Source organism: Miniopterus schreibersii, assembly GCF_964146895.1.
Source record: "Miniopterus schreibersii genome assembly, chromosome: 13".
In the NCBI taxonomy this organism is placed as follows: Eukaryota; Metazoa; Chordata; class Mammalia; order Chiroptera; family Miniopteridae; genus Miniopterus; species Miniopterus schreibersii.
In genome coordinates this window covers 5,490,682-5,506,263 of record NC_138113.1, presented here as the reverse complement: position 1 = coordinate 5,506,263, position 15,582 = coordinate 5,490,682, and the positions used below count along the sequence as shown (strand labels likewise).

Genomic DNA, 15,582 nt, shown 5'->3' with positions numbered 1-15,582 from the left:
AGCTTTTGGGGAGGGGAAGGAGCCAAAGTCACAGGAGCAGAGAGTAAGAGTTTCCGCATGAACAAAGTGATGTGGTTACAGAGAAGGAACAGTCTGCCCAGGGAAGTCAGCGAAGGCTTCCAAGAGGGGCCATATGCGCTGGGCATTGGAGGATGAGTAGGAGTTGGGATCTGGGAGAGAGTTGCTCCTAGTACTCAAAAGCACTCTATAAATAAGGGCCAGCTCTCCATTCTCTGTGATGGTGGCCGGGAGGAAATAGAGTGATTGTCATGCACAGGTAATGCCTCAACTCTGCCTTTTAAAAGTCCATTAGCAGCCACCCCCTCATGCTCCCACCACGTTCCCAGTGGGGACTAAAAATAACTAAACTGACTAATACAAGTTGATCTCTTCTCTGACCCCATGGAGGTGTGAATGAGCAAAATCGGACCAAGGGGACCAAGAAAAGATGTAGAGAGAAGAAGACGAGGAATCCACCTCCATCAGCCCCAAACACTGGCTCGGCAGCATATTGCACCAGAGCTCTCTGGTGGCAGAATTCAGCCTTTCAGAGAACTCCCGTCTGCTTCTGCCCAGTGAAAACTGCGAGATTTTTATTTATTTATTCATTTTAATATGTCTTTATTGGTTTTAGAAAGAGAGGAAGGGAGAGGGATAGAGAGAAACGTTGATCTCTGTCTCCTGCACGCCCCCTACTGGGGGTCGTGCCCACAACCCAGGCATGTGCCCTGACCCGGAATCGAACCGGGGACCTCCCAGTGCATGGGGCGCTCAGCCAACTGAGCCACACTGCAAGATATTTTTAAAAACTATGTCTGTTCTTCTACCTTCCTCTTGGAAAAAAATGTACCAAATATTGTGCATGGGAGTGGACTTTAGGGGAGGTTTGTGTAATTGCGGGCATCCTGACCCGCTGTGTTGTAGTCAGGAACGCAGACTGAGCCACACTGCCGGGCCCAGTCCTCCCCTGCTGCATACCAGCTGGTGAGCTCGGCAGTCGGCACACCTCCCATTCCCCAGTTTCCTCGTGTGTAAAACGAGGTTGGTAGAGCCTGCCACACAGGCTGCTCTGATCTTTGAATGAGTCAATATGTGCAAGCGCCCGGCTGGTGCCTAGGACACAGAACGGACACAGTAAGTGTTAGCTCTTTTTATTTTGACCTAAAGCCTCGGTTGAATCTTCTATTACAAATCAGTTTCTGGGATGTGTTGTGAGTTGAATCATTTCAGGGCTGTTTGCTAAGCATCTCCTGTGTGTGGAACTAGTCTCAGACGGTGAAGGGTCAAAGCTGGAGTCAGCAACACTGAGAAACACAGGCGTGACCAGTGTGTGACACCATTAGAACAACCGAAGCATTTTAGGGGACCAGAGGCTTCTAGAGGAGCTGGGAGGCCCAGAGTGGGGGTGGTGCAGAAGGGGATGGAGGCAGGAGGGGGGCACACGGAAGGTTGAGAGAAGGTGGAGAGGTTGACTAAGGATGACTTAGGGATAGGGGTGCCGTTCTGAATGGGGAAGCAGGAGAATAGCAAAGGAGAGAGGAATTGCTGAGTGGTGATTTTTTGGTTTTGGTGCAGAAGGTAAGCTCTGCTTTAAACCTTTTTGGTGTGAAATACCTGCGGGCATCAGGTGGAGACTCCTCCACTTGGCCCAGCTCTGGCATCAGGGGAGGAAGAGGAATCAGGACGTGGACATGGAGGCCCCCTCCGTCAGGACAGAGCTGTTCCCGGGGAGCGAGCACAGGCCCCTCTGTGTGCCGCCTGCAAGCCTGGCCCAGCCTCGGCTCCTTGAAGGCCTCACAAAGACTTGTTTGTTTCTCCTGACATCAGACTCACCCTCAGGATTTCTCTGTCCTTCTGGGGCAAGATCTCACAGAGTGATAATAGGGTGAAGGGAGGGAGGAATCGAGTGAAGGCTGGCTCAGGCGTCACCATGCCAACCGGAGCGGACAACAGGAAGATGGTGCTTTCCATGGGTGCGTGCACGCTGGGGACAGTCCCAGGCTGCTGAGCTTCTGGTTACAAGCTGCTGGTATCCGCTCCGAGAGATGCTAGCTGTCTGGTCAGTAATGAGCAGTGTATCAGAGGATGACATTAAGTCACTCCTGCATACAATGGGTTGATTGTTTAAGTAAGCAAGTATTGCATTTAAGCACCTGGATTTTCTATTTTAGCAAAGACTTATAGAGAGAGTTTTGTCTTGGAAATTTCACAAAAGCTCACTGCTTAGAGAGATCTGTGAGATCGTCTGGTCCAGCTTCTGTCTGGTCCTTTTTTCAGGTGAGTAAACCGAGGCTGGGAGAGAGGGAGTGGTGGAAATGGAAAAAGTGAAGACTTTATAGCCATATAACCCCGGGCTCCAGGGTAGGAACATGTACGTAAAACAGCACAGCCTGGCCAATCAGTGCTATTCCTGGTCATTTTATGAACCTTCATTTGTGCTGATCAATAAATGAACTCACTCATAAAACAAAATGCATAGGAAGCCAGTACAAGGGGAACTCCTGATTCCCTTCATCCTAAACCAACCAGTCCTAAAACAACCATCTAGTTATAGAGTCAGGATGAAAAGGGAATTTGACATTGAGACTTCAAATGCTTAGTCTAGTGTGGTGGTTCTCGAACTTCCAGCCAAGGTCACAGACTGGCCATTGAAAAGTGAGCCGGTGTCTCCACTGTCCCTTCAGCATGTTTCCCACACTCCACTGGGCACCAGACGACCTGAGCTCATTTTGTTTAGCTGGGTTCTCAGATGGTATGAACCGAGGGGCGGCCCCAGACCTCAAGTTTGAGTAACAACTTGCTATCTTGCTGTGAACCTAAGAAGTAGCCTAAATAGTATTTGATCTGCCTGTGAGGCCTGCGGGCCCTACAGCGAACGAAGGGCAGAGCTTTCCAAGTTAGTCATTTGTGGCCACAGACACCAGCCTGGGAACCCAGGCTGCAGGGTCAAGTTGAAATCAGGACAACACATGGTTTAGTCATCAAGAGTAGGGCTGGGCTTAAACATAAATTTGGACATAAACTTGGCGAGTTTGTTTGTTTGGTTCAATTGTGGTGTGGGTCAATCAATCCAAACAGGGAAGTCCCACAGTGACTTCGCTGCCTTCTCTGTGTATTGTGAGTTTCCTGCCGGAGCACCTCTGGGCAGGAAACGTCCCTCTGTCCTGTCTGTCGGTCCTGGCTGGGGGGCCAGATCGCCTATGGAGGCTGTCCTACTCTCTTAAATTTGGACTTCCAGAGTAATTTCCAGTGCTCATTTGATAAGTTAGGAATAGAGTTTTAGCCTTTAAAAGAAAATCTTCACTCTTTGCAACTGGAATCAAGCGGATTCTCCCACAAGACAGACTGATGTTTCCCTCTGTGGAAAACACGATTTAAGAAATTAGCGGGAGGGGTATGGGGAGGACAATTCCCGAGCCAAGTGTCTGAATATATTAATTTTTTATTCCCAAACATCACGGCTCCTTTTCTGGCAAACTGGTGACGACCAGTCCCTTTGAAATGACCTTGAAGAGGAACTGAGTTACTGCACTGGGTGCTACAGCTGTGGGTTTGAACGATCGTTACAGCTAAGAGAAACAACACTTAAAAAATATTCAGGATGCTGAAACTGATCCCGCTGCTTTTCCCTTTGCAGAAACTTCTGTTTTTGTACTAAGTACCTACCCAGACCGGGGCCTGGAGTTTGTAATATGAGATGCTCTCGCCCCCTGGTGGGCAGTGTCCACACTGCAAGCTCTTGAATTTGCCCAGGATGGCACTTCAAGTGCTCGCAGGGTTTCATAGATACGTAGGAAAGAGGAATTCTTCTTCATGGCCAGGGGCCAGAACTAAGACCGGTGGGCGGAACAATAAAAATGACACTAGTAACTGATCGCGGCATCCACCATTTACCCGTCTGGCTGTTTACATGCATTGTCTCATTTTTCCGAAAACCACTCTCGAAGGGGTTGAATTAATCCCTGTGTTACTCGTAATGAAGCTCGGACTCAAGGGAGGGTAAGTAAGTATTGTCAAATACACTGATTAAGACAACCAGCTAGTAAATGGTGCTACACCGACCGTCAGGAACCAGGTGACAGCTCAGTTTAAGACGTTCAGTGGTGGGGCCTGTCTCTCGTCTTTGAGAAATACAACTTAGGGGAGACTTTCTGCCAGCTCACCCCCAGCCTTCTCGCTGAGCCCGCCCCGGAGGGCAGGCCCTTCAGATGCCAGGTGAAAACAATTCAGGCGCTGTCCACGCCAACACAAACACACAGTGTCCAGCAAGGAAGAACAGCCTGACAAAAGGTCAGAGAGATGGGACCTCAGGAAGATCAAGGCTCATTTCTGCCCCAAACACTGGCTGCAGTTTAAGCAGCGATATTGCCAGCAGGCAGTTAGTGATTTCCTTTGTCATTTCCTAGGTCAGATGGCAATGCCTACCCTATGGGGACAGGTGGAAAAAGGAGGGTAGGGGGTGTGCAGGCATTGATTCCACACTGGACAAGGGCAGGCGCTCTGCGGTGTGTCTGTCATTTCCTTCGCCCCTGCCTGGGCCAAATGAGTGCCACGGACTCCACCTGGGAAAGTAAGATCGGAGACGTGAGACGACTAGTCCAGGGTCCTGTAGCTAATCCAGGCTGCAGTTCAGATTTGGACTAGGCTTTCCAGGCCCTGGAGCTCATGTCTGTTGCACGGTGCTCCTTAAACGGGGAAGGAGGCTGGGATCCGGAGAGCCCGCTGCGGGCTTTGTCACGCGTGTCCCGGCCAGCAGAGGGCACCGCGCCCCCGGCTTTCCCGGCGCAGGCCTGGGCCCTTGGAATGAGCAAATGTCTGCAGCGGACTCGAGCATCTGACCGTCTCTGGGGCAGGAAATCCACGGGGCGCCGCGGGGCTGTGCAAACAGCCTCACAGTGCCCGCCTGAGTGCACGCTCCGTGTCGCCCACAGGGCTCCGGTTTTTTGGATAATGGGGCTCTGTAGACCCATATGCCTTGTCATGCAAAGGGAGTGACCTGCGTTTGTCACAAATGGGCTCTTGTGTGATTAATCGCCGTGCAAATGAGGCCGCTGTGGCTGTTCCTCGCTCGGCTTGACCGGGCGGGGGTCTGTGCGGGGGGCTTTCTTAAATCCAGGGCAGCGGGGCAGGATTTATTGTAAGAGGGCAATGACTCGTTTGCTTTGGGGTTGCAGTTTTTTATGCGCAAGACAGGAGGTGCAGTAAATCAGCCAGCTGCGTGCCAGGTGTGACACTAGATGCTTTACCTGCATCTTACTTTCTCCGTGACGGTGCCGCAGGGGAAGTATCTTGATGTGCATTTTACAGATGACGAAAGCTCTCAGGAATAGAACGATTTGCCCAAGGCCTCCCTGCCCCGCGGTTTCTTCTGAGCGACTCTGGTCCCTTTCAGTGTGGCCCGTGATCCGCACACTTGGAAACGCCTCTCTCGTCCTGCCCAGTGCCAGTGATTTGAAAATCGATGAGGAATTGCCATTCCTGGGCCCCCGTGTGCTTGTGGCACCTCCTAGAATTACATGCAGGAACGCGTGGGTCTGTGCGTGTGTGCGTTTTTCCGAGAAGGCTGATTTTTATCAGATTCTCCGAGTCATCTATGATCATAAAACAACAGTACCCCAAAATATTCCTATTGGGGGAAATTCTTATTTTCTCTTACCTATGCCTCTTACCAAGGACTGATTCTTGGCTCGGTTTGGTTGCAGTTGGCACCTTGTCACTGTTGCTATGCAGTGACTGTGACCTGGCACTTCAGGGCATGCCAGGGGACATACACGATGAGGGTTGTGTGCTGGATCTGCGCTTGGTGCTGGGTGGGGAGGAAGGATGGGAATGGGTGACATTCCGCAAATGAAGAGAACAGAGTCTGGAAGAATTCACAGCAAGGAAGGATTTTCATTCATCTGGGGGGTGGGGAGGAGATCCTGGGAGGAAATGCTGTTTGAGCTGGACCTTGAAAGACAGACAGGACATCCAAAGGCAGAGGAGAAGGGAAGGGTATTCCAGCCTCGTGGAAAAGTGTGAGCAAAAAAATACCACACGGAAGCAGGAACGAGAGAGGAGAGAGCCCTTGGCACGGTCCACATTCTGTGCGACCACAGTAAGGACGTTCAGAGCAGCTGAAGCTCAGACGAGAGCGTCAGGGCAGGTGTTACGGCCCCGAGCATCTTGTAAAAAACTGTGCCGTCTTCATGTGACAGCCAGCTTGGAGACTGCTTGCCCTAAAGCACGCCTTCCTCCCACCCAGCTGACCCCACGTGCCGCTCGGCCGGGGAGCCTGCCTGGGAAGCGGTGCCCTGAGCCATGAGCCGGCTCCCGGCCCACCCGCCACCCCTCACCCGGCTCCCGCTGATGTCTTCACGCCTGGCTTGGGGGTCAAGCCAGGGGTTTTATTCTCAAATGTTAGTTTGGTTTGCAGTGAAGAGTGCTTGGAAATCAAGGCGATTGCTCCTTTCAGACACTGGAAACAAGAGCAGAAGCTCTCCTGCTTCCGAGAGGATTTCAAGGGCGGCTTCGGCTCTCTGGGCGTCCTTGACGTGAGGGTGTGAGGGAGCCGGCCAGGCTCCCTGCATCAGATCCTTCAGGGCTGTAGTGTGCACACTGGCTTCCCTTGGTGGTTTTGGTGCTTACCTAATTTTTGACATGCCACATCCCCAAAATAAATTTGACCTGGGAAGCAATACTCCTAATGCTTTGACCCGTCAGTTCCCAGCCCCCTTTGGTACATGGTGGGCCCCACTATAGACCACTCAGCCCCTGAAAGCCTAGCCATTCAAATCAAGTCCGCCCACAGCACTGGGCGGGTGGGGTTCCCCGGGGCTTTCACGTCCCAGGAGGACTCCCTCCAACAGCACCGTGCCTGCCTGCGCCTTGATCTGCGAGGTCGTATTTCACCACCTGACAGCGAACTGTGGACGGCGAGGAGCTCCAAGCACAGATGTGTGATACAGCTGGGCAGGCACGGAGGCAGCCAGAGGCAGGGAGAGTCTGTCTGTCCTTCCTTCTTAATTTTAGGTTGTACTGTCAGATGACAGCGGTGCAAGAGATTTAATTCACCAGCATTCCTCTCACTCGTGACCTTTCCTGTACCGTGCTCAGAGCCCGGTGCGTGATCTGAGGCACTGAGTGGATCTGGTGCGGGGTTGGCGGGAGGTGAGAGGGAGGCACAGAGTGGCTGGAGGCCCGGGGAAGGGCCTAGAGAAGAGGCGGGTCTAAGGGCGCCGTGGAAAATTAAGTGGACAGGGTTTGGTGAGAATGGAACTGCGGGGTGCAGGAGATGCAGAAATCTCAGGTGACACCCTGGTTTCTGGCTCATGTGCTTAGATGGATGATGCCTTGCTTTGAAGGAGGTAGGAGGAGGGCACTTGCAGGGGTGGAACTAGAGAGTATTAAGCCCTCTGCCAAATTGCTGTGCTTGCAGGAAATTCTCCTAGCTGCGTGGGCCTGGAGTTGAGGGAGGAGGTCCAATTGGGGGCTAGAGGTTGAGAAGCCTTCAGCATATGGGCGAAAATTGGAGTCCAGAGGGTCTCACCTGGGATGGTGAGAAAAAGCGCAAAGAAAGACCACTGGAGACAGGCATTTAAAGGTCAGGTGGAGGAATGGAAAGCTCAGGAGGAACAGTGAGAGAGGTGAGAGCGGATCAGGAAGACGGAGGCCGTCCAGCGTCTCGGGGAGGGTTTGACCAGCGGTGCGCTCGGCACGCCTGCCCTGCCCCGCACGCTGGGGAAGGGGGCCTGGCTCTTGTTCATCGAAGTCCCTCGGAAGGAATTCTGGGCAAAGGAGGGTTGTCATCCAGAAGACCTGACAGTCTGTTTCATCTAAGCCACTGCTGGACAGAGCAGCCCAAACCAGGCAGCTTCTCAGCGTTTCCTTTCATTTTCCAGCTGAAGTGAGGCCATGCGAGAGCGGAAATAAGCAGCTTGCCCACAGCACTCGGCAAGCAGCTGGCATTTCCAAGGCCAGCGCTTAGGTGTCCGGGGTGCTGGCTCTGCAGAGGGTCCCTTTCCCTCTGAAATCAGACAGGACTGGCCTGGGCAGGCTCACACTGTCCTCCTAGGTAAGGGACAGACAGGCATATCCAAGCAGCTTCCTCGTAGTTATGCTCTTGATGTCACAAGAACAAATTCACTAATGACTTCCCAGAACTGAGCCCCAGTTTGATTGTTTCCATGTTCACCAGCATTTGAAATTGGGGGGCCCCCTGACTTTCTTTCCCTAAAAACGAACCTAATTTTGCCCTCATTTCTTGGAGACTTTTGCTGCAATACTATTGATGTTTATGGGGGAAATTAGCTATGATGAGGTAATAGTCTATTTTAGAAAACCCAACTCAGCTATTGACAGGGCTATTTTCAACCTGCACTTAATTGTTCGGCTCTATAATGGTCTCTCGGCATTATTATTATTATTTTTTGAGAATTCCCATGGACCGCCTTACCACCGGACTCCAGCAGTGTGTGTCCCACAGGGAACGCCGAGCCCTTTTGAGGGACAGGGTGGTATTAATGATCGATGAGAATATTCAAGGCATTTTCCCATTTGAGTGCCATTACTTGTAGTGTTAAAACGTTTCGAAAACACATTTTAGCCATTAACTCATTTTTATTGTCAGATGAAAGTGCTTAATAGACTCACTCGACTCCAGTTTTCCTCCTTCATCTTGGAATGAAATCATCTGTTGGATTCTTGGCAACACATTCGGCAACGGGACAGAAAACCTTGACTTCATTGCCCAAGTGGCAGGCGGGAGGGGACCTCCGCCCGGCCCAGCGATCTCCCATCACTAACCTGGCTTAGCAAACCCAGGCTCCCGGAACTTACAAGCTGAGCTACTGCATTACGTGGGTGCTTTTTTCTCCCAGAAAAGCAGGTGTTAATATTGTTTAAGAAACATGCCTTTATTTTCTTTTGTTCACGAGATTCCACTTATAAGTGAGATCGTGTGATATCTCTCAAATTGGGATATGAAGAGTTCCTAGCTCATATGGTTGTTGAGAGAATTAAAATAATATATACATGAGAAGTTCTCATTGCTGTGGCCTGCAGATCATGGGAACATGTTAGCTGTCATTATCATTGTGATCAGAAGGGGCAACACGTGCAAAGGCCTGGAGTCAACCAAGACCGGGGCTCCTTAGGGCAGTGCAGTGAGGCTAGGGTGCAGGGGAATGGCTGAGGAGAGGGGACAGAGGGACGAGCAGAGGCCAGAGGCCAGGTGTTCTGTGCCCAGTACATGCATTGGGCTCCGTTCTATCCTGCAGGCACTGGGGAGCCATGGGAGCATCTTAAGCTGGGAAGTGACATAATCAGACTTGTGTTTAAAAGATGACTCTGCCAGTAGCATGGGAATGAATGGGAGGGAGGCGAGACGAGACGAGTCGGGAAGGTTGGTTTGGAGGTTGTTTCCGGGACGCAGGCAAGCTCTACTGAGGGTGCGAATTGGGGTCATCCAGGTAGGAATGGACGGACGTGCACGCAGTTTCATGAGTGACCAGTGAGGATGTCCTTGTCAGGTAGCTGTTTAGCATGTCCTGGTGAGGCCCTGCCAACATGAAGCAGAAGCTCTAATGGCAGCAATACACAGGATCTGATATATTTTATGTTTTAAAAAACGCAGTTCATGTCCCCTTTACTTTTTGTGCTAGCGGACAGACCATGATTGACATCCCCATTCCAGCCCTTCTCTTGGCCCCGTGGGTCCTTGGGCAAGTGTTTTTTGGTAAAATAGAAACTTTAAAAGATGATCCCATTTCTGGGTAGCATGATTTCTAGTGACGTGGGAGTACAGCAGGACCGTGAGTCAGGAAGTCCAGAATCCATCTTAAAACCTTGAGAAGGACACTTACTAGGCCTGACCCACCAGTTCTGCTCTGTGAAATGGGTTCAATAATACCTTCCCTGCCTTTGACACACACTCAGGTTGAGGACAGATGTGGCCAGAGGGATCTTTCGCAAAGATGTGATGTTCTGTAAATACGTGTCATTGTTGTCATGACTGGTCTGTGGTTGATATGTGACTATGTTGCCGAAAAATGTTTGAATCAACCAGATCTTCTTAATCCCCCTAATACTGAGTTATGGACAGAGAATCTAAGTCTTTGGCTTCTTAAAGTCTTTGCTAAATATTGTAGATTCTGGGAGTCATTGGCTCATTCAAAGTGGTAGCAAAATCCAAGCCTTCTGGTCCAGGCATTGCCTATTTATCATCCCGAAGAAAAATATTAGAAAAATAAACCCCTGTGGGGCTGCTGTTCTATTTAGTTATTTTTTTCTCACCTGTTCTGTATTGACAGAAGGTGGTACTGGCTCAGGAATTCTCCGTTCAAATAGTCAGAGCTGCAGAAAATGTCTCTTTAGTGCTTGTTCTCAATTCCTGAAAACCGGGTGCTGAAGGTCTGGTGTGTGCAGGCAGAGCAAACACTCACAGCGCCCACTCTTGGCCTGGGTCCTTGGTTACGTCCTGTTCAGAGAAAGCAAACAAATTGCCTTGAAAACCATGGTCATCTCCTTTCAGCCCAAGCCCTGGTTCATTTTATTTGCTTTTACATTCTAGGAATACAACTAATGCTATTGTTTAATTCCCTTCTCCCAAACAAAAACAGAGCTCAAAATAGGAAAAAACAAAACACAACAAACAAAAGCCACTGTGTGTGCGTGCATATGTGTGCGTGCATGTGTGTGTGTGCGTGTGTGTGCACGAGTGCACGCGTTTTAATTCTCCCCTCTGTTTTGGAACTGGAAATATTCACGGAGAACTATTTCTTTAAGAGAGTAGCTGTTTTCCACTGAGGGGCCTTAGAGCCAACTCCCTTGGAAGTGGTTTTGAGACCAGAGCCAAGAAGGTAGTCATAGGAAACACCATGTGTACATCCCAAATTGTCCCCCGGGGGGCGAGTGCCGCCCTTGGCAGGGACCTGCTGCGATCTTTACAGGCTGTTAGCCTCCGACAGGAACTAGAGAAACGCCCTCTTTCCAGACTCTTTGGAAAATAATGCGAAAGGGCCCGTTTCAAAGTTCTCTTGCAGCCCATGAGCCTTGAGGAGTAAGCCTTCTGATTTTGGAAGACTTGTCGAGTCGGCCGACTTGTACCTCTCCTTCCCCCTCAGTCCTAACCCCCTGGGCACCTGGGGCTCCCCTGGGCAGCCCCGGGCCCTGGCGCCCTTCCCGCCCGGGGGGCCGCTCACTCCCCCAGGAGCCAGCTCCCCTGACCGATCCCACTCCACGTGGTTTTCCTCTCGTGTTCGCTTTTATTTTTCTCTTTCTCCCACTCTCATTGTGTAAGTGTCTGCGCCCTCTAATGGTGCATAACTTCCCTTAAATTCTTACATCAAACAAGATCAATATTAAACTAATAATCTTCGTGGGAGGTAACGGAGCTTCTCGCTCGGAGTGTGGCGCGTAGGGCGGTGGTCTGCACGCACCGAGCTGTTCGGAAAGATTAGCCTGTCACGGGGCATGTGCCCGGGCCTGGTGGGAGGCTCAGGGCTGAGGGGCCTTCCCAGGGGGAGCCTGGGTCCAATTCCAAACAGCCATGGTCTCTGCTCAGTGACTGTGGCGTCAGCTTGCTCTGCACACCCGAAACCGGAATATACGTGCACGATTCTTGTCCACCTCGGAGGGAAGCGGGACGCAGCAGATCCTCTGCCCGGAAAGAGCTGAAATGTTCCTGCACTTACTCAAGGAGTGGGTGTTGAAATGAATGTTTTCAAGGTTCCATACACCCGGACTGGACCCCTAAGGCGATGTAATGTCCCACCGTTACTGATGTCAAACATCTGCAATAATGAGAGCTTCTTAATTGACCTTGGCTGATGTAAGCTACATGTTCCAGAATATTTGACCATATCAGCCAACCAGCCTGAATGACCTGCGGACAGATTCTACAGCCGGCTCTTATCTGGGTGTATTTCCACGTGTGTTCCTTTCCTCCTGTTACTAATTTTAAAGGCTTGACATAGTTCCCACCTAGTCCTCTGACAGTAAAATCATGCACAGGACAGAATTTTAGGAGAAAGCTAAATCCACTCAGGTCTCTTGTGACACATTAATAGCACAAAACGAGAGAAATTAAGAATATTTAGCTTCCATTAAGGCATTTTATCTGAAAGCCAGGCTGCTATGAACAGTGGAATCATCTTCCTACAAGAAGTGCCTCCAGGTCTGGATTGGACTCGTTCATTAAGTGGGAAACAGATTCCTTCCCGGAGACCCAGAGGGTTTGTGGAAGCTGCCCAGGGGCAGGGATGAACTGTGTCAGTTCCGAATTTTAATTTGGTAGCACCTACCCCACACAGGGCTTTGCTCCAGAGCATCTCAGAAGGAGATGTGCATAAAGGCGAGGGGGGGAGAAAAAGTGGCAGGAAGACTGGGGAAGATTCTTCTGGAAAAGGGAAGCGTGGTGCTTGCCTCTCTTGTGTGTGTGCGTGCACACGTGTGTGTGTGTGCGCGCCCCCATGCCCAAACATGTAAATACTTCAAGATGGGAGAGCTCTAAGAAGTATCCAGTCCAGCATCTGCCCAACACATAACTCACTTTTACAATATTTTAAAGGGTTAATATATCATATTTCTACTTAAACATCACCAGGGACAGGAAGCTCATTGTTTCACAAGGCAAATAATTTAATATTCAGATAACTCTAATGGTTAGAAACTTTTCCATGGCCTTGAGTGGAGGTCTTCCTCATCATTTCCCTTTCCCTGGAGCCACATACAACCTGTCCAATTTATCTTCCACAGCAGAAACCTCAGTAGTTATTTGAAGGCTGTTGTGATCATGAGGGTGAGGATGGTGGTGGTATCCATCATCATCATCATCATCATCATCATGAATAGTTACAGCACAGAACATTTCTTGAGCTGCGCTAAGCATTTTATACTTTAGCTCACTGATCCTCATGACTTGACGAAACAGATACATATAACAATTTATTTTACAAATGAGAAATTGAGGGTTAGAGAGTGGAGTAGCTTGCCCTGGACAACAGAGCCAGCGGGAGACAGCTAAGGTTGAAAGCAGGCTCCCTAAGTGGTCTCTTCTCTGGATTCATGGTAGTGACTTAGGCCATGGATGGTGCCTGCAAGTGTACGAGTGTTTTCTCAGGGGAGGACTACGGAGACTAGATTAGAACGGCCTGTTTCATGTGTTCATGCACGAAGTCATCCTCTCAGTGTCTTCTCACCACATCTTCCTCATGTGGCATCTTTTTAAAATTCCTGCATCCACATAGATACTGTCGGAAGCCACGTGCCTAGAAAATCGCAGCCCTATAGCTAATTCTAAAGCACAGTGGTTTCTCCAGTTGGTCCTTCCCAAGCTGAGGGGTCTGAGTCACGAGCTAGAGAACTGCCTGGCAAAGAGCATGGCACGCAGCATCGAATCGCGACTCCGTAGAGATGTGCCGGATGAAGGGGTGGCCTCCTGAGGAGGAGAGTTCCGTGTCTAGAGCTGAGGGCCGTAGAAAGTTTGCTATTTACTTAAATAGTCACTACATTCAGCCTATTCTCTTTTTTTTCCTTTTTTTTTAGGTTGAGATTGTAGATATGTTACAAATTTGTATTTCTCTGTAGACTTGATTCATTTTTGCAAATGCCTTGGGCTGCAATTTCATTGAGAATAAATTTTGGCTATTATACTTTTCTCATTTTTACGTTTCACGAAGTACCCAATCTCGTTACCACTGAAATGTCAAATTCTGAGAGGCTCTGACTTGCCTGGGAGTTGTGCCTCTGGGAAACGTGGCCTCCTGTAGAGGCTAAAAGGGACCGCTGGGGGTGTACACCTGTGTTTTCTAAACTCTTCCTCGGGAACTTTAAGCAACTTACCCTTCTGGGTAGATATTTCAATAATGCCCTCTCTGTTGTGCTTGTCCATTGACATGGTATGTTCCCACATCAAGGGACCAGAAACAAAGCTGAAATATTAACTATGAGGATTCAGGGGATTAGTGAAGGGGGAACAGAGACACTTTGTAGAAGATACCTAAACTCTGCCTCCTGTAACTAAAATACCTGGTTCTTCTCATGGAAATAGTGGGTAAGGTATTGCCCCATTTCCCAGTATGAAGATGCTTTTTATAGGGTGTTAAGACGTAGCTATGGGGATCCAGTGGTATTCATGCAAGTTAGTCAAATATGGTTAATGCTTTAGAAGTGTGTTTTTTTAATACCGCTAATACTGATATTTGTTTTTGTTGTTATCTTTCCTAGGTTTGCTGGCATGGGAAACCTGCTCAAAGTCCTTACCAGGGAAATTGAAAACTATCCACATTTTTTTCTGGATTTTGAAAGTAAGTTTTAAAAATTAAATGATAATGATGGAAACTTGTCACTTTACAGCTTGCTATTAGGGAAGTTATAACATGAAAATTTTTATGTGATACTTAAACATTCAAACCTCACTATGCATTTCTTTCTGAGTCTTCAAAGATCATTCTCCTCTTTTCCTATTAAAAAATAAAACCTAAATGGAACATCTTCATTAACATGTCCATGGTTATTTTATTTTAGAAGTGATCAGCTTTTGTAGGCTTAGCAGAAATCATCATGATGTATTTTTCCTAATTTTATGAATTTTCTATGTCATATTCCAAAGAAAAATAGTGTATGTGGTAATTTCCACAAATTAATGTAGAGCAAATTATCACTGGGCATGAAAGAAACAGTGATCAACACCAGGAAAAGGCTTACAGGTGGTTTGTTTTTTAGTCATCTCTATCCCTTCTTTATATATTATTTCATAATACAACACTATTTCAGAATTTGGAGATATATTCCTTTTATCTGAAAGGTTGTGTTTCTTTTATCAGAAACTTTAAATATTTTTCTAAGATAAAATGACTTATGAATCATGACTAAGTAAACAGAGATTCTTTCTTATCTTGTTTATTTTCTTGATTGAAAATATTTACAAATGAGTGACACATTCATGTTTAATTGACTTAAGCTCATGTTTCCACCTTTCCTCCTGTGTGCCCCCCCTTTGAATTACAATTCTGTAGCAGTGGGCACAGTCACTTTTAAATGGCATATTGCCAGTATTCATCATCTATTGTAGACTTTAATCTGCTTGAAACTGTACTTTTTCAAGTATTTTATCTATTTTTTTAAAAAGTAGAAACTTTCTTCCATGTAGAATAAACTTCCTAACAGACATTTTCTAGGCAAATGCTAGGACATTTCAAGGTGCAGTAAACCAAAAGGTGAACGCTCACTAGATATGTATTTTCAGAATCTCTGTTGGGTATAAAATAGCTACTTGAATATCAGGGAAAGTGTTCCCAAAGCTGATGTGTCCAGAAAAAAAATTTATCTAAATTATATTCAGCGACAGACACCTCAGCTCTGATTTAACTCGTTTTGCTGCTGATGTTGTTCTTTTTTGGTTGTGTTTGGCTGTGTCTAGCTGGGTTTGGTCAGGTTTGGCTGGGTTTGGTGGGATTTGGCTGTGTCTGGTTGGGTTTAGTTGGGTTTGGCTGGGTTTGGTTGGGTTTGATAAGGGGTGCATCTCCAAAGAAAATAGCTGGTATCACTGGGGGGAAACTAGAGAGCAGTCAAGACCTGAGCAAAAGAGAACTTAAGGTGAGT

At 48.4% G+C, this 15,582-nt stretch overlaps 1 protein-coding gene across 7 annotated transcripts in view; it reads left to right on the top strand.

Moving 5' to 3' along the window:
- The window catches only part of CYRIA (CYFIP related Rac1 interactor A), an 82,767-nt gene that overhangs the window by 43,602 nt on the left and 23,583 nt on the right, over positions 1-15,582 (top strand). For all 7 annotated transcript variants that reach the window (XR_014000224.1, XR_014000225.1, XR_014000226.1 and 4 more), the window contains one exon: positions 14,206-14,285. Coding sequence is in view for 4 of the 7 variants with exons in the window: in XM_081157310.1 (XP_081013436.1) it covers positions 14,216-14,285 (70 nt within the window). In the remaining 3 variants the exon portion in view is untranslated. The remainder of the gene's footprint in view (positions 1-14,205; positions 14,286-15,582) is intronic.